At 38.7% G+C, this 23,817-nt stretch overlaps 1 protein-coding gene across 2 annotated transcripts in view; it reads right to left on the bottom strand.

The window, feature by feature from the left end:
- FNBP1L (formin binding protein 1 like) overlaps positions 1–23,817 on the bottom strand; it is a 59,333-nt gene that overhangs the window by 9,326 nt on the left and 26,190 nt on the right. For both annotated transcript variants that reach the window (XM_081946055.1, XM_081946056.1), the window contains exons 5-11: positions 22,984–23,046; positions 21,363–21,467; positions 19,773–19,901; positions 18,970–19,116; positions 17,510–17,713; positions 3,211–3,320; positions 697–829 (exon numbers count right to left, since the gene is read on the bottom strand). In XM_081946055.1, the coding sequence (XP_081802181.1) occupies positions 697–829; positions 3,211–3,320; positions 17,510–17,713; positions 18,970–19,116; positions 19,773–19,901; positions 21,363–21,467; positions 22,984–23,046 (891 nt within the window). The remainder of the gene's footprint in view (positions 1–696; positions 830–3,210; positions 3,321–17,509; positions 17,714–18,969; positions 19,117–19,772; positions 19,902–21,362; positions 21,468–22,983; positions 23,047–23,817) is intronic.

The following is a 23,817-nucleotide window of genomic DNA, read 5'->3' as shown; positions in this document are numbered from 1 at the left end:
TCTTCATAGGACATCTCAACACTGGAACGTCACTGCAGGGATAACTCGCTGAGGGCACTGGATGGAGAGCTGGACGAGCAAGTGGGCTGTCAGCGGGTGGCAGCGGTAGGTTGGCTCTGACTTGAATGCTGAACCAGCAGTTTGGCTGCAACGGGGAAGGAGTGGAGAGGCAGCAGCAGGAGGGAGCTTCCTATTTTGACACTCCCCGCCATTGCCTCTGAGCCTTGGGCTGCACCACTCTTTAAAAACCCATGGCTCTGCCACTTCTTTTTGCTAAAGTCCTGCAAGATTTTTTTTTCCTAAAGTGCCAAGGCTCTGCAAGGTTTTTTCCCGCTAAAGTGTCTTTATGAGCTGGAGCTCAGGTCTCGAACCTGGGCTGATGGCTTTCTAGCTGGCAAGCCCAGCATCTTAACTGCTGAGCCACCGCGCTGCCTGATTCAGTACAGACCTTGAATATTTTTAAGTATCCTGCAGGCAAAACCATCCACATAATTATTAATTACTGTTGCTGCATTCAACTGAATATTAGATCTAGCTGGAATAGAAATGGAGGCTGTTGCAAATGGACTGAAATGCTGCAGCAAAGGTGACTTTGCCTACTCTGATTTGAATGACTCTTAGGAACTTAACCTTGGCTAAGAGTCTGAAAAGTTGTTCTAATCATAATTAAAAACTATCCAATAAACAGATTTTTACCTCATTCTTGTGAATTTCCATTCGCAGACGGTCCATGTTGTTCATAGTTTCCATTAATTTTGGCTGAAGACTTCCTGGATCACCCATTTGTGGATTTTTCTCGTACACATCTTTCATTTTGATGAGGGCATCTCTATAGAAAAATGCAATGGTCAGGAGTTCATCAAATGATGTTCAACAGCCTGCCTTTGTTTATCATCTTTTGGGGAGAAAGAGAACTGAGTGTATATCAGAACCAGAGGAACTATGAACTGGCTACCGAGAGCCATGGTGGTGCAGTGGTTAGAAAGCAGTACTGCAGGGCTAACTCACTGCTCACTCCAGGGGTTCAATTCCGAGTGGGTCAAAGTTGACTCTCAGCCTTCCACCCTTCTGAAGTCGATAAAATGAGAACCCAGATTGTTGGGGGCAATATGCTGACTCTGTAAACTGCTTAGAGAGGGCTGTAAAGCACTATGAAGCAGTATAAGTCTTGCTACTTATCTGTACTTGTGATTCTTCAATTTATTAATCTGTGAACTCACAGAAATAGGTTGAGTCTTCCAATGCTTCACAGATGTTGGCAGGAAGCTGTCCCCTTTGTGTATCACAACTACTCTTTTATGTGGTGCATAGCATCTGCTAACTTACTCAAGAAACAAAAATTGCATTCAACCCTAACAGAACCGAACAAATATAGAGTAAAATATGTGAATGTAGAGATAGAAAATTCACAGCTGGCTTCAGTTTTTGTGATTTGTACATATGGGTATGCCTATGTGGTAGATTGTTTTGTTTGTTTGTTTGTTTTATTGGATTTATATGCTGCCCTTCTCCCAAAGGACTCAGGGTGGCGTACAACATAAAAAAAACACATATCACGAAAGTTAAAAAGAAAGTAGATACATATCCAAAAAACAAACCCAATCAATAGGACAATAACATTTAAAAAATGAGATAAAATTAACAGGCCAGGCCGGCTTGCTGGAAAAGCCAACTTTTTAGGGCGCGTCGGAAGGACCGGAGGTCAGGGATTATGCGAAGCTCCAGGGGCAGCTCATTCCAGAGGGAAGGCGCTCCCACAGAGAAGGCCCTCCCCCTGGGGATCACCAGCCAACACTCTCTGGCCGACGGCACCCTGAGGAGGCCAACTCTGTGGGATCGTACTGGACGGTGGGAGGCTACTGGTGGCAGGTTTATTTGGTAAGAAGCAAAATCTGGAATTCATTTTTTTTCTGAGTTTGCTTTCAGTCAAATAAATATATTTTAAAATATTTCAGTTATCATCCCAAGATGATATAAAGGTTACCTCCTCTCTTAACAGTTCTTTCCTGGAACTATAGTAGTGAATGAGATTATATTTTCTCTCATCTACTCAGACAAGTGTTAGGTTATGAACAATTTAGATTTTGTCTAACAATAACACTGTATGAACAGATAATAGAGGTCATAAAATAGTTTTCTTTCAGAGGCACACTGACACTTATTACCATTTTCACAAGGATTATTCATACAGGTAGTCCTCGATTTATGGGGATTAGGAATTACAATGGCCTTAGAACGGATATTTTATGGCTTGTAACTTACTTCCATCCATTGTAAAATGTGCCCCCCTCCCCATTTACAATCAACTGCCGCATCCCAGTCAATAACCACAGCAAAAAATACCCATTAGGAAGAATGGGTTTGCTTAATGACTGCACCATTAGCTTAGTGACTGTGTGATTTACTTAACAACCATTGCAAAAAAAAATATATCAGGAAAATAAGTCTGGTCACACAGGTGCCTTGACTTACAATTTTAATAGCTTACACTGGATTTCCGGTCCCAATTGTGATTGTAAATCAAGGACTACCGGTATTTTTCCCTCCTAGATACTAATTATCTCATTTTTCTTTCCTTATTTTTAAACCCTATAATTAACTTCCTGTCACTACTGTTATCTTCATTCTTGCCATGTTTCTTTAAATATTTAGATGCTGGTTATCAATTCATTATTTCTTTGCATTTTATTCAAACAATAAACTCCCATTGCATCACAACTAGAGGACGATAATTGTTCACAAAGTGAAAGATGAGAGTTCCATCATCTTTTGAGGAATAAAAGTTGAGCTTTAGTGCTACATAATGGTGGACTGATATCATTCCTATGAGCCATAGTGACGCAGTGGTTAGAGTGCAATACTGCAGCCTACTTCTGCTGACTGCAATTTGGCAGTCCAAATCTCACCAGGCTCAAGGTTGACTCAGCTTTCCATCCTTCCGAGGTTGGTAAAATGAGGAGCCAGATTGTTGGGGGCAATATGTGGACTCTTAGAGAGGGCTGTAAAGCTCTGTGAAGCGGTATATAAATCAATTGCTATTCAAAGCCCATAAATGTGAATCACACAGATCGCAACTGAAGAACCAACATTCCAAATGCTTAGTAGGATTTATGATAAATCAAGTCAAACGGATGCTTGAAGTGAACGAGTTTCAAATTCCTAGTTACAGCAAAATAAAATCAGCATCAAGAGTCAAAATAACGTAAATACTTTTGATCGTTCTCTTTCTGCAATTCTCTGTTAAGCTCATCAATCCGCTGCTGAAGTTTTTTCCGTCTTTGTTCTGGTGGCAAGTGACTGAAATCTTCTTGGGAAGGACCCTAAAACCAAAGAAGAGACAACACTTAGAAACGGCAGCTCTCCCTCTGATACTTCTGTTGGCAGTAAACCAGGGTGGGATTCTATCAGTTCGGACTGGTTCGGGCGTATCGGTAGCTCTGAAGATCAGCTGAGAGCGAACTGGTGGTCCAACTTGCCTGCCCCTGTGCTATATACATATATTTCCTTGTTTTTTAGCCCAGCTGATTGACGCAGCAGAGTGAATTGCCGCGCCTCAGCTGTTTTACTCACCTGGGCTGGAGTACAAGGAAAGTTGTTTAGCTTTGTTTAAACCCACTGGGTGGGCGCAAAGGGTCTGCTTGGCGTATGCACGAGTGAAACGAGTGCTTTCTCTCTCAGCAAACCGGTTGTTAGACCGGTTGAATCACACCATTGCAGTAAACCCAATAGTTATTTGCTGAATAATACAGTTGAGTGAAATAGCTTGCCCACTTCAATAATGCTGCAAACTATAGAGCTAGAAAATATGTACATCAAATACTGAATTTGGTATCTTGATGACCTGCTCTTCTTTGCTATTCCAAAGTGACAATCAAACAATCTGCAAAGGGATGTAGTGGATTACTATGTTCTTTTCCAATGTGCTTAGAGTAGAATATGAGAATATTCTTATTACAAACCACAGAACAAAATAAGCTTTAGTTATAGAAAAGGAAATGGAATTAATATATTAATAAGAGAATTATAATGCATCTTCTTGCAATTTTGGAAATTATTTGAGGGAGGGGGGAAAAACTCCAGAAATGGTATAGATTTATTAATCTATTCGCTGTAGCCCCATCCAAAACACATAATGTACAATACATGTGTTGTTTTTTCTTCAAATCATATAAATGTTTTTGCCATTTTAAAAAAAGATTTCTCTCAAAAGACATAAACCTAGCACCCTGATAATTATTGTGTTTTCCCGTGACCCACAAAAATATGGCTTGGGCCTTATCAGGGGAGGGCTTGTTTTGGGGTTGCCAGGCGGCTGCTCTCTTGCGAGTGGGCTCCCGAAGAGTCAGGCACAGCCTCGGGATTGAATGGCTGTGTTGCGCTGTCGCAGCAGCACTACATAGCAGCCATGAGGTGACCATGCTCACGAGCAGCCATCCAGCAACCCCCCTTGCCAGCCGGGCACAGCGCCATTCACTGACCTAGGGGTATTGCCAAGCCGTGAGAGCGCCCGTTCGCAGCCCTCCAGCTCCCGCAGCTTGGCGCCTTTGGAATGCCCCTAGGTCAGTGAATGGGGCTCTGCATGGCTGGAGAGGGGGGTTGCGCGAGCGGCTTTTCTGCTCCCCGCTCCCGCGCCTCCCAGGCTCACAATGCCTTTGCCTCCCTGCAGAACCAGGGCATCTCTGCTGCCGCCACTGCAGCCGGCGCTGCATGGCTTTTTCTGCGGGTTCCAAAGCACGGAGATAGGATGCCGAGTCTTCTGGCAGTTGCCGCTCTGGGAGTACGCTCTATGGTTGTACACTCGGCCGGCAGCAAGCCACAACCATCAAGGGGGTAGGCCATATACTGCAGCATTGCGCCAACAAGGCTTCCCTTTATTATTTTACTATAATAAAACTAATATTGGTAAAGCTGGTCAGCACAAGAGTGAATACAATAGCAGTATACACTAAGGCTATATCTATTTTGATTGCTTTAGTTGAAAATAGGTCTTCACAAACCTGTGATAAAGGTCCTTCTTTAGTGCAAAAGAGATTTCTTATGAAGGAAAGCTATTAATCAACTTGGAAGTAGCCCATTTCAAGTTTCACTGAAACTCATTGAAATCTTCTCCAATAGAGAAGATCACATGTCAAAGTTTAGATCAAAATTGATCAAAACCAAGAACAGCAGCCCCCCAAATCTGTAAACCAACAGCCACTTCTTTTTAGCCTCTATTTCTTGTTTACCCGTAGCACATGATAACAAATTAATTTCATTCGCTCCATTTTCTGAAAAGCTTGATTTGGGAACAGTTACGTCATACCCCTAAATCAAATTACTTGGCATGAGTGCAGACTGAATTTAAATAGAAACCTTTTTTTAAAACCTACAAAAACTTCCCTTCCAAATCCTCCAACTATATTGAAGAGCATACAAACAATTTTTGTCACATTCAACACTGGGAACATAATTAGCAAATCCCAAGCTATAAACAAGCTGTTAACAAAGAAAAGATTCACAAATCCACCTACTTGAACACATGTGATTAACAATTTAATAAATTGACTATAGTACTCACTGGTTAATTACAAGCCAAAGAGAAATGTACAAGCCTTTCTTTTAATTGGTTTACCATCTGTTTAGAGAAGCTGAACAAGGCAGCTAAATTCACTTTTCTACATAATTTTATACTAATTTTTCTAGATCAATAGTTTTACTGCAAGTATTTTTCAGGAGAGACATTAAAGGAGAGTTCCTAAATACAATATGATAAAGCATAATGATTTCATATCATCTTACATTCTATTTTTACAATTCAATTGATGTTAGTGATGTTCTTACGCCATTTAAGAAAAATAGATTTTCTTAGGAACTTTCTACATTTAATTTTTCCTACTTTTAAATATAGCACAGGGATCACTATCATGTACAATAAAATATCCCGTAAGTCAGGGGTGTTCAAACTTGGGAACTTTAAGACTTGTGGACTTCAACTCCCAGAATTCCCCAGCCAGCCATGCTGGCTGGGGAATTCTGGGAGTTGAAGTCCACAAGTCTTAAAGTTCCCAAGTTTGGACACCCCTGCCGTAAGTGCTCAAGATAGCCAAGTTCCAAAGAAATTGAATGGGATCAGGGACTGAAAAATCCAGGAATTCTTACAATGCTGCCTTCAACTGATTGCAGATAACTGCCTTCCGTACAATAAGCAACATTTGTTTCTAGCTTTTTCCACCAAATATATCATTTCTACTGAATTCTGTGTAATTTTCTGTCAAAGAATTAATATCACTGTCAGGAATATCTGCAGAGATAGGTCCTTGCAGCACCGAGCTGCGTGCCCTGTCTTTTGTGTGTGTGTATATTGTCATGTTGCACATATCCAAAAGGGGCACAGCTTACAGCAAAATGTTGGTTTCCTTATTTTGACAAAAGGAGAAGGAGGCTATAGATTGTTCTTATTTATGGAAATTAAGTTTCATGCTTTATCAATTGGAAAGATAGCCAAAATTACATTTATATCTTCCTTTTTTTTCTTAAGTCATTTTTTTTCAGCAACTTTCTTTATATTCAACAGCAGAAACATATCAATTTTCCTGTTGACTCACAAAACTAACTAAAGCATTGTGCAGTATTGATTGTGCACATTAAGTTTTAACAGTTTTATTAGAATGATAATCTCTTAATATTTCTTCTTTTAATCATAGTAAATTATACTCAAGCATCAAGTTTCATTTTCCACTACTTCCGTAATAGCATTCTACATCAATAGTAGAATTATCTTGACATATTTCAATGTTATTTTAATTTTTTAAAAAAATTCAAATGATGTAAGTAGAACATTCACTGAAAATGGATATGCTTTTTTTAACCAAACCTGAATACAACATGCCTAGTATATGAAACTGCACTGGAAAATACATCCCCCCCCCCCTCATTTAAGTCAATTTTGCAAAAAAATATCTAACTGTATATTAATGAAAAGTATACTGGATTATTTTATCACAATGAACCAGCTTTACATTACTTCTAAATAATGGATGAACTCCTATGAAATGTAAGACCTCTTAGTCAAACCTATTTTTTTTCTCTTTTCTTCACTAAATGCTCTTGTATGCTTCGTCTATTATCTCCAAAAACATCAGAGCAATTTTGGGAGATGTACAAAGACCTTGTTTATTTGGGAATTGGATGCAGAAATAGGATTTCACCCCCAAATAATTGTAAATATTCAGTCATTCAAACAGAACAATTCTATAACACAAAAGACCAATTTTTTCCCCACAGACCCAATTCATATATAATGTGCGTAATTTGTATAACAGAGTTCAAGTAAGCTGTAAGTAAAATTATTCTCATTTCATAATGACAATGCATAAACACATTCTACTTTACAAGAAGAATTATAGGTAAAATTATCCGTATCGGATCTGTAATACAATCCATAAAAATAGCAGGACATTTTGTTTACATCAAGCGCAAACAAACTATGAGACAAAATGACAAACAAAAGTAGGCACAAATCTGACTAAGTGACTCAGAGCAACTATGAAATGGAGAGGTTATTTCATGCTATTCTTACAAATTATAGCAGACAGATCAGCACACACGTCTTACCGTCTTCATCGACCACTGACCAGTTTAGTTGGGAACAGAAAGAAACAGGAAATTATTTGCATACTACCAACCAGTATTTAGGAAGATTTCTGATTGTAAAATATCCATCCAATACCAGCTAATCTGGCATTGTATTATTGAGAAGCAACTTCCATTAAATTAACTGGGGTTTGCTATCAAGCATACATAGTATGTATCCTCATTATGAAATATTCTATTCTTATGCTCATTTTTATTATCAACTAAAGCAGTGGCCCCCAACCTTTAGGGCACCAGGGACCGGTTCCGTGAAGAAAAGTTTTTCCGTGGACTAGAGGGGGCGTGGTTTTGAAGGCTGACTGCATCCTGTGGATAAAACTTCACTTGTTTGCATGCTGGCATGCCACTGACCAGTGCCGGTCCACAGACTGGAGGTTCGGGACCCCTGATCTAAAGTACTGCAATAAGTATACATGGAGATTGTGGGGAGTCAGGGTTTTAAACAGAAGCAACAGCGCAACAATTCAGAAGTACAGGATAACATTATATGTTACTATTTCTACAAAAAAGCACATGGGAACTCTACATAATGCAGAAACATTTCACAACTGCAACGATCTTAAGTTTAGAGTCAAAATCTATAGTATACTCTTATTTAATTTTGAAAGATAAGCCAATATTTAAATAAAGCTCCCAAAATTCTGAGGTTCATATACTCCTCTAGGCTTTTTTAGCTAGGTTTATCCACATGGGAAAATTCATTCAAGTGTTTTTCTCTGTTTTTGATATGTTCAGCTATCAATAGATGGCTAAAGCTATATGTAGTTTAAGTTCATGCCTTTTTATTCAGGAAAAAAAGAGTATTTGAATTATCCTGTTTGTCATGATAGTTATGGTATTTCTTGATTACTTTCAATTTTTTAAAATGATAATCGAAGGGTGATGATATATGAATTGTTGAGTTTTTAAATGTTTAGGCTTTTTGTCCAATACAGGAAATGCTATTTGAAGTCTGAATATTGATTACATACATAATAGAATAACAGAGTTGGAAGGGAGCCTGAAGGTCTTTTAGTCCAAACCCCTGCTCAGAAGAACCTCTATAGGTTATACATGGGTGTCAAACTCAAGGCCCATGGGCTGCATCCGGCCCACAAGGTGCTTAAATCCGGCCTACGGAGCCAGCTTGGAAATATTAAAGGACCAGCCCACGGTGCCTCTGCTGGCTAAACCAGGCTGCATGTAGCCCCCTGCGGCCAGTAAAGTGCTGCAGAAGGCCATTTAGGCTGAAAACGGGGCAGAGGTTACCATGCGTGCCCCCCTCTGCATCCCATTTTGGCAGTAAAGTATTGCAGGAGGTGTCTGCGCCCCCACTCCCCCCCGGTGGAAAACTATAATGCTGATCCAGCACTCAAAGAGATCCAGTTTGACACCCCTGGTCTACACCATTTCAGACAAATGGTTATCCAATCTCTTCTTTAAAACATCCACTGTTGGAGCATTCACAACTTCTGGAGCCAAGTTGTTCCACTGGTTAATTGTTCTAACTGACAGGAAATTTCTCTTTAGTTCTTGTTTTTCTCCTTGGTGAGTTTCCATCCATTGCTTTTTGTCTCACTTTCAGGTGTTTGGGAGAATAGGTTGACTCCCTCTTCTTTGTGCTAGCCCCTTAAATATTGCCTATTTGGCATGAAGAAACCTCTCCTAAGCTATGATATGGGACTGTATATATTTCCTTTTTTTTATATAACCCTAATCATTACCATTTCCCAATCAGTATGGGAGATTAGATTCTAGCCCCCATAATGAAAGGCAATGTTCTTACAGAGATTGTCCCTTTCACTTTCAATAATGAGTCAGGCAGGGTCAGATCAGGAGCGATGTGAGAGCCGGGCCCCCAGGTGTGGTCGCGAGCAGAAGGGGCGGAAGGGAGGAGGAGGGGGAGGACACCATTCCTATACAGGGCTCTTTAATTCCAACAGTCGCAGGGAGGGGCAGATACGAGGACAGGTTAAGAACTTACAGTCGGTTGGGAGACCGTGGTTGCTGGTTACACCCGGTCGCTTGCACCAACCCCCGCGTTCTAGGTGGTCAAGAGTTACAGACCCAAGGCCTGAGGCTGTTGTTATGCAATGCGAGGTCCGTTGTTAACAAGGCCCCCCTCATTCACGATCTAATTTTAGAGGGGGAGCCGGACCTCGCGGGAATAACGGAGACCTGGTTGGGCCACGAGGGAGGTCTCCCCCTCGTGGAAATGTGCCCACCAGGATACCGAGCATTTCACCAGCCCCGGGCCCAGGGAAGGGGCGGCGGGGTGGCAGCAATTATTCGGGAGGACTTAGAGCCGAGGGAGTCTACTGTGCCACAGACGTCCGGATGTGAAGCCCTTGTTGTGAAATGGGGCCCTGGGAGACAGTTGGGCCTGCTGATAGTATACCTGGCTCCTCGCTATACATCAGCGGCCCTGCCTGAACTCCTCGAGCTGATCGCATCGGTGGCGGTTGAGACCCCCAAACTTTTAGTGATGGGGGATTTTAACCTGCCGTCGGTGGGAGAAGCATCAGAGGGGGTTCGGGAGTTCATGGCTTCCATGACAGCCATGGACCTGACTCAAATGATTCAGGGCCCAACACACGAGGGAGGACACACTCTGGACCTTGTTTTTGTCTCTGGCCAGTGGCTGAGTGATCTGGGAGGAGGGGACCTAACCATCACTCCCCTGTCATGGTCAGATCACTCACTCCTTCGTCTTGACTTCCCTGGCGCTACCTCCCGCTGCGGGGAGGCGGAACCGGAAAGTGCCAGATGGTTCCGCCCCAGGCGCCTGATGGAACCTGATAGGTTCCAGACGGAGCTTGGGCCACCTCCTGTAACCTTGACCCGCCCCCAGGTAGGGGACCTGGTGGTTGCGTGGAATAATGCAACTACCGGGGCCTTGAACCGGGTGGCGCCTTTGCGGCCTCTCCGGCGGCAACGATCCACCCTAGCCCCTTGGTTTACCGAGGAGCTGAGGGTGATGAAATGCCACAAGAGACGTCTAGAGAGTCGTTGGAGATCCTCTTGCTCCGAATTTGATCGAACACAGGTACGAGCCCATTTAAGGACGTACCTTGTGGCATTGAGAGCGGCCAAACGCCAATATTGTGCCACTCTCATTGCATCCGCGGAGAACCGCCCTGCCGCCCTGTTTCGGGTGTCCCGCTCCCTCTTGTTTCAGAGGCCGCGGGAGGCCCCTCTACAGGGCAGGGCAGAGGAATTTGGTAAATATCTGCAGGATAAAATCGCTCAAATCCGGAGAGACTGGGTTCCTGTCAGTGATCCAGTGGAGACGCCCATGGCGAGTCTTGAGGTTTCGATCTGGGAGGAGTTTGACTTGGTTGCCATCGAGGATTTGGACAGATTGCGTGGACGACTGCGACCCACCACATGTTTATTGGACCCGTGTCCCTCCTGGCTTGTACTGGCATCCTGGGAGGTTACACGAGACTGGCTCCTGGGCCTAGTGAATGCTTCGTTGGGCGAGGGGTCTCTCCCGGCCGCCTTGAAAGAGGCGGTGGTGAGACCCTTGCTCAAGAAGCCTTCCCTGGACCCCTTGGAGCTGGCCAATTATCGTCCTGTCTCCAACCTTCCCTTTTTGGCGAAGGTTGTAGAGAGTGTGGTGGCCTACCAGTTCCCACGACATCTGGAGGAAAATGATTATCTAGACCCGCGCCAGTCCGGCTTCCGCCCCGGTCACAGCACGGAGACGGCCTTGGTCGCGTTGGTGGATGATCTCTGGAGGGCCAGAGATAGAGGTTGTTCCTCTATCCTGGTCCTATTAGACCTCTCGGCGGCTTTTGATACCATCGACCATGGTATCCTGCTGCGCCGGCTGGAGGGGTTGGGGATCTGGGGCACCGTTTTGCGGTGGTTCGGCTCCTACCTTTCTGACCGGACGCAGCGTGTGTTGACAGGAGAAGAGAGGTCGACCCTACGCCCCCTTACTTGTGGGGTGCCACAGGGGTCGGTCCTCTCGCCACTCCCGTTCAACACATATATGAAGCCGCTGGGTGAGATCATCCGTGGTTTCGGGGTGGGATACCATCTGTACGCTGATGATACTCAGCTGTACTTTTCCACCCCGAACCACCCCAACGAGGCCATCGAAGTGATGTCCCGGTGTGTGGAAGCCGTACGGATCTGGATGGATGACAACCGACTCAAGCTCAACCCTTCCAAGACGGAGTGGCTGTGGGTACCAGCCCCCCGGTTCAGCCAATTAATTCCATCATTGGCCATTGGGGGCATTCATCTTGCCCCCGTGGAGCGGGCGCGCAATTTGGGCGTCCTCCTGGATGCCCGGCTGTCCATGGATGACCATGTGACAGCCGTGGCAAGGGGGGCGTTCCACCAGGTTCGCCTGGTGCGCCAATTGCGCCCCCTACTGGACCGGGACGCCTTACGCACAGTCACTCATGCGCTGATGACGTCTCGCTTGGACTACTGTAACGCTCTCTACATGGGGCTTCCCTTGAAATGCACCCGGAGGCTACAGTTGGTCCAGAACGCAGCCGCGCGGGTAATTATGGGGAGTACTAGGTACTCCCATGTGACACCGTTCCTGCGCGAGCTGCACTGGCTTCCTGTGGTCTATCGGGTGCGTTTCAAGGTTTTGATAACTATCTTTAAAGCGCTCCATGGCTTAGGACCTAGTTACTTGCGGGATCGTATTCTGCCCCATACATCCCTGCGACCAATTCGCTCGCACAGAGAGGGGCTCCTCCAGGTGCCGTCCGCTAGACAATGTCGTGGGGTGGCGCCTAGGAGTAGAGCCTCCTCTGTGGCGGGCCCAGCCCTGTGAAATGACCTCCCTCCGGATATTAGGAATACCTCTGACCTCCGCTCCTTCCGTATTAAGCTTAAGACCCACCTATTCCAAGCAGCTGGCCTGGCTCAACTTTGATCTAACCATATCACTCCTGACGGGTTTTTAACTGGGTATTTTAATTATATTTAATTTCGAGGGGGTTTTAAATACTGTATTTTAATTGTTTTTTATCAGCCGACCTCCTCCTTGTGTATGTTTCAGTGTATGTCTTTGTTATATGTTTGTTTTGTTCACATATTTATTTCGTATGTTTCATTGTACGCCGCCCCGAGTCCTTCGGGAGAGGGTGCGGCTAAGAAATAAATATATTATTATTATTATTATTATTATTAGCTTATTAAATAAATAAATAAATAAATAAATAAATAAATAAATAGATGATAGATAGATAGATAGATAGATAGATAGATAGATAGATAGATAGATAGATAAATAAATAAAATGCTCAAGACTAATGTTGCATCTGGAGAACTCTGACAGTATTATTAAATTAAATTTTATTAAATTTGGCAGCTATCATTTTTTTCAAATAGGAGTTAAATTCATAAATCTTCTCAACACAGCCACCATGATTAAGTTAAGAGAAAGGAGAGACCGTAGACTGATTTTTAATGATTTACAAATTTATTAAAGATAAGTTTCTCTTACTGCAGTAATTATGCTAAGAGAATTTTTTCTCAGAATGATGGTATATGGCTATGATTACAAACATATAAGAATTGGAAGTAATGTGAGTGCAGAATCTAGCTAAGTTTCAGAGATATAAAGGAAGCCTAAGGAATATTTTATTATCTCTAACTTCCTTAATTCCAACCAGACACGAGAACTCTTGCCAAATTTCCTTTTTCTTTCCTTATAAAATCTAAGTTATTTGAAAAACTTAAGTGTGGAAGAATAACAAAATTATAATTCAAAGATATGTTTTTAATGAAGCTTAATCACATAATTTGTTCTAAACGAATGATCAAGGTTTTTTGGTTCAAAATTTGCAATTTTTTAGGGTAAAGAGCAAGAATTATAGATTAAAACCAGATGTTGAATGGAAAAATGACTACATCATTGTGTTCTAATTTAAGACAAGGAAATTATAAGAAATCCATAGCCAAAAGAGAAAAAAAAAGACCAAACCAACTCAATACAATGAGAACCTATCTAATAATTAACTAGAACTGCTTATGATATCTTTGGACTCTGAACTGCTTCTCTCAAGACCAACATGCCCAACTATAAGTATATAGTGTTATAATCAATTGTGATTCCTCTGTACGTGTGTATTTGTATGGGGGTAGGGGGGAATTCATTACATTTCTGGTTATCTACACTCAGTAGTAGACTCCTACATATATGAAAGAATGTTTTTCAGAGTAAATGATCTAATGTTAGTTCATTTGTTATGGAAAAATAAATGCTGATTGGCAATTACTTCTTCCTTAGAACTAACTCCATTTGCAGAATATGTCAGTATAAATTAGTAAGAACACTTCCTGAACTGCACTCTTAATAGTAATCCATAAAACGACTGAACAAACACATCCTTCAAGAAATAACGGTAAATTATCCACTAGAGTGAAGAACACTGCATTTAAATATTATTTAAATATGTATTATACACTAAAATGAAGAGAGGGTTGTGTTTTATGTGTGTGTGAATGATTAAAGTGAAGACAGATTCTTTTAAAAATGAAAATATGTTTCCCAGAAACTAACGTTTTAAGATATCCTATTACAATCAATAATCTGAAAAATTAAAGCACTTGCTAATATCCAAGGTGGCATAAAATGGGTTTAATATTCATGATACAAGATTCATAATATACTTAGAAATATATACACTGATTATGAATCAGAGTCAGTTCATGGGCTGTCAAGGCTAAATTCAAATTAAGACTAGAGGGCAATAACATGGAGGTACATGTAGTCCTCCACTTATGACTACAAACAAGCCCACAATTTATGTTGCTAAATGAGACAACTGTTAAGTGAGTTTTACCTCATTTTACAACCTTTGTTGCCAGTTGTTAAGTGAATCACTGCAGTTGTTAAGTTAGTACAGTTATTAAGTGAATTTGGCTTCCCCATTGACTTTGCTTTTCAGAAGGTTGCAAAAGATGTTCACGTAATTCCCCGGACACTGTGACCGTCATAAATATGAACCAGTTGTCAAGCATCCCAACTGTGATCACCTGACCATGGGGATGCTGCAACGATTGTAAGTGTGATAAACAATTATAAGTCACTTTTTTTAGTGATGTTGTAACTACAAACGGTCACTAAATGAACTGTTGTTAAGTTGAGGACTACCTGCAATTCTGAACTTGTGCCTAATCACTTTACAATAACAAATATTTGAGGAGTTCAATTATATTGGTGTTCAATCATAAAGGACTGGTCTCTACTAAATGCAAAATTAGCCTGCAGCGAAACTATATTAGGATGACATTTTTATTAGTAGCAATTAAAAAAGCAAAGATCTTGGAACAAATCCAACAGCCTTGCCTAGACTTTCTAGAGGATGGGCCAAGGGGAAATACGTCATCAGATATGCCATGTAGAGCTTCTTGGAAGAAGGTTGGAATGAAAGAATTATAAAATAAATACCTGCCTTTCCACATAATTATTTATCATAAACATCTGAATTAAGTATGGGTAGCTGTCTCGAATGACTTTTTTAAATCCCTCAGAGAAACTAGACATCCTTTGTCTAGTTTTTCTGAAAACTCAGCAAACAAGAAAGTAATCGGCCTTTAAAAAAAAACAATTATCTCACTTCTCTCTTCTTACCAACAATTTCTAGTTCCCAATGCTATATTAATATTAATGCCAATATTAAGTACACTCAGGAAACAATGAGAACATGCACTCAGCATCTTCTTTGTAATACCATCAGAGTCAGCTATTTCTAATGTTAACATTCATTGTGGAGCTAAGCAAAACTATTGCACATCATGGAATTAAGCAACATGGTTGTTGATCGCACCACTGCCAGTAGAAAACTCACGATGGTGGAAGGTACTACGAAAGCCACATAGAAGCACACCATAGCGCCATCATGCACCTACACAATCTCATAGAACTTACCCCTCTTTTGAGGTTTTTGAAAGAAGGTATTCTGGGCTTCCCTGTCTTTATTTCATTCATGCAATAATGCATTTGTTCAATGGAGAATATGGGATACTGGGAACCATTAGACGTACTGGACGTGTATAAACTAGTAGGGGTAAGGGGTGGGGACTGTGGCTGCTATAGAAAGAAAGGAAGAGATAAGGCAAACATTCAAAGTGATGAAAATTCTGTTTTCTCCTTTCAATACAGAAACAAATGATGGTTTGGATCCAGAGTAACAAAGGAACAGAATTCTGCAAACTGAATGCTCCCACAACTGGATAGAAGGAGAGATTTTAACCAAAGACCCCTACTTCTTAAACCTGTGATAACTATTCTTTCATAAATAAAGATTGGAAGGCTTTAAAAATAACATGAAAGGTGGAACTGGAGGTGGAGAGAGGGAACAGTTGAAAACAATCTTCTTTCACATTACACAGCCTCCATTACAAAATTCATTCCCTTTAGAGAATGGAAAAAAATCTTCCATTTCAGCACACTGAGTCTGGATCCAAGCCCATATCATTGTATATTTTCATCATTATAATTATCAGCATCAAAATGTATCATCATAACACTTGTGTCATAATAAAAATAACTGAAAATATTCCAGGCATCACAAAGCATCACAAAATGACAAAAACACCAAGTTGAGGTTACAAGTATTTCAAAATCACAGTGAAATCTACCCGTTTGGGCTAACTCAAAAATATACCAATAAATTTCAGTCATGAAAGGAAATGCTACATGAAATAGGCACTGGCATTTTGTTTATATATGTAGTGTATTACATTTGTTTCTTGCTATGAAAAAAAATGAAATTAAAGCCTTATTTTATCCCAAATTTTGATGCCCATTTTAATGATACATGAAACCAGTGGCTTAAACTACTAATAGAAATACACCATGTAGTTAGAAATTACAATTGCATTCTTTCATCTAAAGCAGGCGTGTCCAATCTTTTAGCTTGCCTCGACTGCAATGAGTGAAGAGGAATTGTCTTGGGCGCCATATAAATATGTATATAATATAGTTAATGTATATAAATGCACATAATAATGTTAAATTAATACAATATTGTAGGCTACATTATTATTAGCTGCCCAGGACTGAAGGCAGCTCACGGGTTAGACACACCTGATCTAAAATATTAATTTTTTCTGCATAAATTTCCCATACAATCCACCACAGTTCAATGAAAAGAAAAAAAAGAAAACATTGTTATGCTCATTGCTTGTCCCAATGGCAACAATATTCACAATTATTGGGTCAACAGACTTAATATAGCTAGTTTTTCATACTTCAAAAACAATTAACCCTAACTTCCATTTGAACCTTCAGGTCAGCTGCTTCTCAAGAGTATTCACTTTTTCCTAAGTTTTATCTTACAAATATGAAGGCATCCTCAACAAAGCTTCTCCAGGATAAACAAAGCTTAAATAAACTATATTCCTAATTGTACTATATTTATCATGTAAATTGAAAACCTTAAAAAGATCGTGCTTATTAATCTCTCTTCAGTTCACCAGAAAACTTCAATTTCAACAAGTACAATTCCACATGGATAGCAAAATATTGCATGCTCTAACAGTTTAGCAACAACTACAGAGGCTGCTACAACTGTTCAGATTAGCTACAGGAATTTCTGGCCAAGTCACTGTCTGGTATACACAATATTTTTTAAATTACAGGGCAATTTCAGTTATCTATAATTCTAATCAGTCACAGTATATGCTTTTGGCTTGCTGGGACTCAACTGCTGGAATTCCATAGTTGAATTATATAGGGATGAGAGTTCATAATAGCTCTTATACTCTGGAACATGCTAGAACCCAGTTTCTAAAATGAACAGTTTTTCCCCTATAGTCAACAAGAATCAATCTGATTATTCTGTTGAAAAAGACAACATTTAATCACTGAATTATAATCTTGAATGTGCAATCATAGGATACATTTTGGTGATTTTACCTTTGGTTTCTTTCCAAAGAGCCAGAGTTTTCCCTTAGCCTTGCCCACAGTGGTTTTTGCATCAATTTTCATTCCTTCCTGCTTTGGGGTACTGATCATTCCATCAGAAACAGTTCTATAAATGTGTTGACTATAATCTTCAAATGGAAAATCTCCAGGAGGTTCAAAGCCAGACTTAAAGGAGTCTATTACAATTTGAGAATCCTTTATGGGATAAATAGACACAGTTAATTGGCTTAAATATCACATTTAACTAATATTGCACTTAAAGAAGGGCCAATCAGCCCTTCAAGATACTCGAGATCAGGAAACCAAAATCATGAATACTTTTATTGTTAAGGTTACAGCAACAGAATCTTGCAAGTCTGAAAGTGCCCCTCCCCCCCCCTAACTTTATGTTCCAGAGAACTAGGAAGGATCAATTCTGAGGTGATTCCTCAAAACACATTTCTCGTTTGGATTCAGATTTTGTTTAATTGACCACTGTCTAGGTTGCAGCCTTCCTCCTGCATCTCAAGATTATTCCTTCTGTCCATTATATTACCAAAACTTAATGTAAATTAGTTTACATCATTATTCTTTCAGGGTCTCTGTTTTGAATGGTAAGCATTTATTGTAGAGAAAACAAAATGCAGATATCCTATATTTCCTTTTCTTTTATCATTATATTGGAACTGTTACATAGAATCTATCCAAGAAAAGCATTGATTCCCAAGATACAGACAGTTTCATTTTCATCAAGTACTGAACACAAGAAATTCCATTTGGAATATAATGGACATAGGAAGAGGCAGGAAGCAGTTTCTTAGCATCTTATCACCATTTGAAGCCATCTCTAACAAACACAGAATGCAGAATCAGGGATGCCAAATACTGCAACTCCTGTCTTAATAGGTTTCCTTGCATCTCTTGAAATCAGTCTATTCTAATTTTGACACAGTGAATATACACATTAATCATTCAGACTCAATTGCTAACAACATTCTTAAGGAAATTATAATTGTACACTTAAAATAAAGTTCTACAAGATTAAAAATTATGGATTGATTGGCACCCAGATTTAATATTCTCCTTTTTGGGATAAGTTAAAATATTAAGGCTGGTTTTCTTTTCAAACAGGCAGTATTTAATAGCCACAATGCTTGGAGACATAAAAATGAAACATGCTATATATGAAACATGCTAACCGGCTGCAATACGATGAGTTCCACTTTCTGCTACTTCTTAGATCAACAAAAAAGTTGGGAAAAGAGAGAGGAAAGTTATTAATTTCATGGGAAAAAAACATATGGGACTGACTATATTTTGCTTTATGGGACCTAAGCTGTGTTGGTAGGTTGACCAGCGTAGGCTCTAGTCTAGTTACGATAGAATGTGATTGTAATCTGCAAGACTAGATTTACTTCCATAGCAATGTGCTTAATACTAGCATTGAATTATGCAGAACAAATTTAACTTACTCTGCGATCATCGACTGATTTGGCTGCAGCAATCATTCCTTCTAAACATTTTGAGACTATTGGAATAACTTTCCGCTCAGAATCTGCAAATCCTTTATAACATTCACTAAGTTTGATGGTTCGTCGTGCATCCATTTCTTGAAGGTGCTAAGTAATAAATGAGAGTCTGAATATCTTTATAGTAACATTCCAAATAGAGGGGAACATTGTCCTCCCTATAATTATCTTTTGTACAATTTGTGTTGTTTTAATGAAATGTTAATGAACTAAATATACTAAATAATAATAAATGTATTATTAATGGATCATTATTTAACCTAACTTTGCTCATTTCTACAAATGATATTCACAGCTAATGCCTTCTAAAATCAATTAGAATTGGCAAGTATTAACTACAGTCATCTATAATTAAAGTTTTGATTTGTATCCCACATGCAACCTAAGAGTGTGGTAATAAAAACAATAAAGAATAACTTACAGACTAACACTTTAATTACAAAATAAACTCTGCTTCTGTAAAAGTTTATGCCATAATAAACTAGTTAGTTTGCTGGTTTCTAAAACATTTCAAATCTCACAAGTAACACAAAGGTGAATGGGCATTCTTCACTTTTAGAATTATATCCTATATTTAAAACTAAATAGTAATTATAATAGTAATTACATCTAAGTAAACAGAATCTAGAAAAATAAATAGTAAATTGTGGAAATTTACCTTCAGACTCTTCAATAACCAAATTCATTTAGATGAAAACATACTGGCAGTCTGTTTGGAGGGGGTTACTTGGATTCCTGACACTTACCTTGTATATTTGAGGAATGACAATATAGAAATGCTTGTGCTGTTCACCATTGAAATTTTGCAGCTGTGCAGCATATTCATTTTTATTTTCATCAGCCATATGTGTACGTAGGTTTAGTTGCTGCTTTGCCTAAAAAATGGGGACAGATCAGTAACGGCTTTAAATTATTTTTAAAAGAAATTCTTACTTAAGAGCATGCTCATTATCTTTAATTCCCAGTGACGTCTTTCTGTCCAACGTATCCTCTCATTAACATTTGTAAGTTATAGAAACTGTTTCTCAACTATGAAGTCAACCCCTATTTTAAAAAGCTTTTGATTTTAACTGATAGTCAGTTGTTTCAAATTACGCCATTGTTTTGGTGTTACTTTCAACAAATGCACTTACAAAGGAAACTAAACAGGAAAGTCTACCTTGCAGCAAGCCAAAATGTCATCAAAATGATACATATAAATATATTGTGATGTTTTAACACAGGTTTTGCTCATTATGTGCTTACATGCAATATTGTAATGCAAGTACGAAAAGAGCAAAGTTAAGTGTTAATAATGAATTGTTTATTAATTGGTCCGCTCTGTCCTTCTAGCACCAAGGAAACATCCTGACACAAATCTACTAGTTTTAAGAGAAAATGGTCACAAAAATATTAATTTTGTATCTCTCTGTGAATAAATTACAAAAAAGGGAAAACTCCAACCAACAGAAGCAGAAAAGCATATTCCTACAACAGAAGCTAACTCCTGTTGTAAACTATTTTATAAGGCAAAATAGTTTTCTTCGAAAAAACATTAATAAGAATAAATGTTATTAAAAATCATGTACTATAAGTCTAATTAGAAACACTGTACATCAATGTATAAAACAAACATTACAGACATGTCACACAAGAGGTAACAAACTATACAAGACTATATGAGTAAATAAGACACTGCATATAGTTTCTTAACATTATTTTTCATTTAGTATTTTGAAGCCTTTATCTTGAATGTTATCCATAATGTTTTTTGTATTTAAAATAAAATTAAATATTAAAAAATAGTTAAGTAAGTAAGTTTAAGGGACATGATTAAGCAATGGGCTGCTGTGAAAATCTGAAACAGCAAAACTGGTTTAGATAAATATTCAAAAGACTAATTGTGGCTTTCAATCTTCATTTGAAATATTGGCCCAAGTCACATTTTACTGCTTTGGATTTATAAACACAATCTGCAGCTCAATCTATAAAAAAACAAGAAAGCTCAAGAGTGGCTCAAGCACAGGTCTATAAAAGTTGCATTTTAAAATGTTTTGTCCGTGACATTTCACAGAAGGTCCAGTCATACATGTGGAAACTTCTCTTTCAAATGTGAAAACAGGCTGTTTCAAGCATTCGCATTTCATGAAATTTTGCAATCAGAACATTTCAGAACCATAATTTTCAAACCATAACTTGAAAAACAAATCAAAATATGCAATGGGTGAAACTTAGCTAATTCAACATAGTTTGATATCCACATTAGTTGGTCCAAATATCATGATCTTTCAATAAATACTGGTAACATTTTCAAATATAGCCATATGAACTATTATTTTCCAATAACAATGTCTTACTTTTTCAACATCTGCTTTAGTGGCATTGGTATCATTGTCCAGTCTCTCATAACATTGCTGTGCCTTTTCTGCTTCTTTGCACTCTCTTTCGAATTTCTTTTTGCTCTACAATGCAATGACATAATTACAAATCAATACAACATCACAATGGTTGCACTACTGTCACAATTACAATTCAAACCCATGCTCTTTTGATGAAAATGGAACACAGTCTGCACACATTATTCTCTTTTAACCAGGGGGCATTTCATTTTGTAATTGTTTAATTCTTATATTTTAAAACTCCCCACATCCTCTACCATCTCAATCATGCATTTTCTAATGCTAGGAATAAAAGAACTTTAAGATTAGCAAGGCTAACTATTAGTTATCACATTTCTCCATTATTTTAGGAAGCACTATTCTTTTGCTAGCTATTGATTCCCCTAAGATGCAAATATAGGTTAGGAACAATAATTTAACCCTGAATAATCAACCTTTTCTGTGTGAGCACCATTATGGCTAGTTCCATATATAAAAGTATTTACTTTCTCCATCTGTCTGAAAAAAACATCCCATCCTCAATACATCACAGAAACTGCATCATTATAAGAACTAATAACATGAGGTTAACAAGAGTAATGTATCTACACACATACACACACACACACCACTAATTAAGAATACATGAACTAGTCTGAACAGCTTAGTAGTATTTTCGGTCTTGAAAGCTCATATGTATCATAGAATTGTCCTGCGTCTGAAATACAGTATATCATCAGTGGTAGAGATTATTAATAGAATTTTTATGGAGCAGTTTGTATAGTAGAGAACAGCTCTGTATAAATATTAGGCTTACCATTATCGTTACTTGTCTCCTTCATAATATATTATTTTAGAAAGACATGGGTGGAGCCCAGTAAAAATGATTTTGATAGAATAAAAATGAAATTTGGACTGTGTAACTTGGGACTATGAAGATGCAGGCCACAGAAACTGACAATTTTAATCTTAATTTTTAAGACTTTAATAATAATTGGAAATTTCGCATTTCTTGCAAAACCACTCTGAAACTATCCCACTAAATTCAATTACTCTTATTTACAGAGAGTGAACATATAGGACTGCAGCCTTAGTTACACTTAACTAGTTTTGTTTTTTTGCCTGAAATAGTTCTTTATTTAACATTATGTAATCCCAGCAACTACCCTTTAATTTTACTACTGTAATATCCAATACTTTGAGGCTAATTCATAAAAAATAATCTTCAGGTAACTCAAAAGTGTATCAATCAACAGGGAAGATATGATTCTCAAGATTTAAATAAAACTAAGCCTCTGGTTTACCAAAATAAATTCCTGCTTAAGAACCCCAAGGCATTTCAAACATTCAATACATTGAGACACCTGAAATATAGTCCCCAAATCTATCGAAGTCACATTTCTGCAGATATTAGTGACTGAGGAATTAGCACTGTAATGATCTAACAAACATAAATATCCATTTTGGCTATTGAACAATGAAAACACTGTGATGGCTCAGTGATAACTATGTTCATTCACTATGTCTCCACTCTGGCATCAGTCATCCATACAACTATGCAACCTTAAGGAAGCCAGAAAAGGAATAAAAGAAAACTCACATTATCCATCTGCTTCCAACACATGTCAAGATACTGTTGTGCTTTTCGGCCCTCTTGAAGGTGCTGGAACATAATAAACAAGATGCTTTATAAATCCCATCTTGCTTTTAAAACTGTTCAGCTTAATCTCACAAAATGATATATATATCAATCAAAAGGCAAAACAGAATGCCAAACAAGAATGTAAATCACAACAGAAGCACCATCATTTTAGCATTGCTAACATGCATTCATCCATTGTTTTCTTTCTTTCAAAGATGTAAAAATGATATCTTTAGCATTTAAGGTAGCATTATTACATTTTTAACTTAAATTATCTTCAATCATTTAAGAGATGCAATGGAAGGAACTACAATTCATGTAATTATGTGGATTATATAACTACATGGATTCCTTGAGCACTAATATCAGGTTTTACTGCTACATTCTCTATGGGGAGGGGGGGGTCCTTTAGGTATATAACAGCATCATTGTATTTTCAAAAATGTAATATTCCTAAAAGACATCAAATATATTAAGTACTAAATAACTCATAGATCTAGAAAAAAACTTGCTGAGGACTTAGAAAACAATTAAAGCTGTGACCAGAAGTTTGTTTTAAGAAATCAGCTCCCATGAGGGAGGGGGGGAGAGAAGAGAGGGAGAGTGGGAGAGAGAGAGAATACAAGTATTTTAATAAATACTCATCAGAAATCAGAAAACAAAACTTTGTTAAAATGGACTATATTTTAGAATCTTATAGGCAGATATATTTTTGCTGCATTTTTACAATAGAATAAAGCAGGGCTACATGAAGATCTCTATACAAGCTGGCCAAGCAGAAGAGATATCTAA

Source organism: Natrix helvetica, assembly GCF_964273705.1.
Source record: "Natrix helvetica genome assembly, chromosome: 3".
NCBI classification, from domain to species: domain Eukaryota; kingdom Metazoa; phylum Chordata; class Lepidosauria; order Squamata; family Natricidae; genus Natrix; species Natrix helvetica.
Note: the sequence above shows the minus strand (reverse complement) of the source record. Positions and strands in the feature narration are given on the sequence as shown.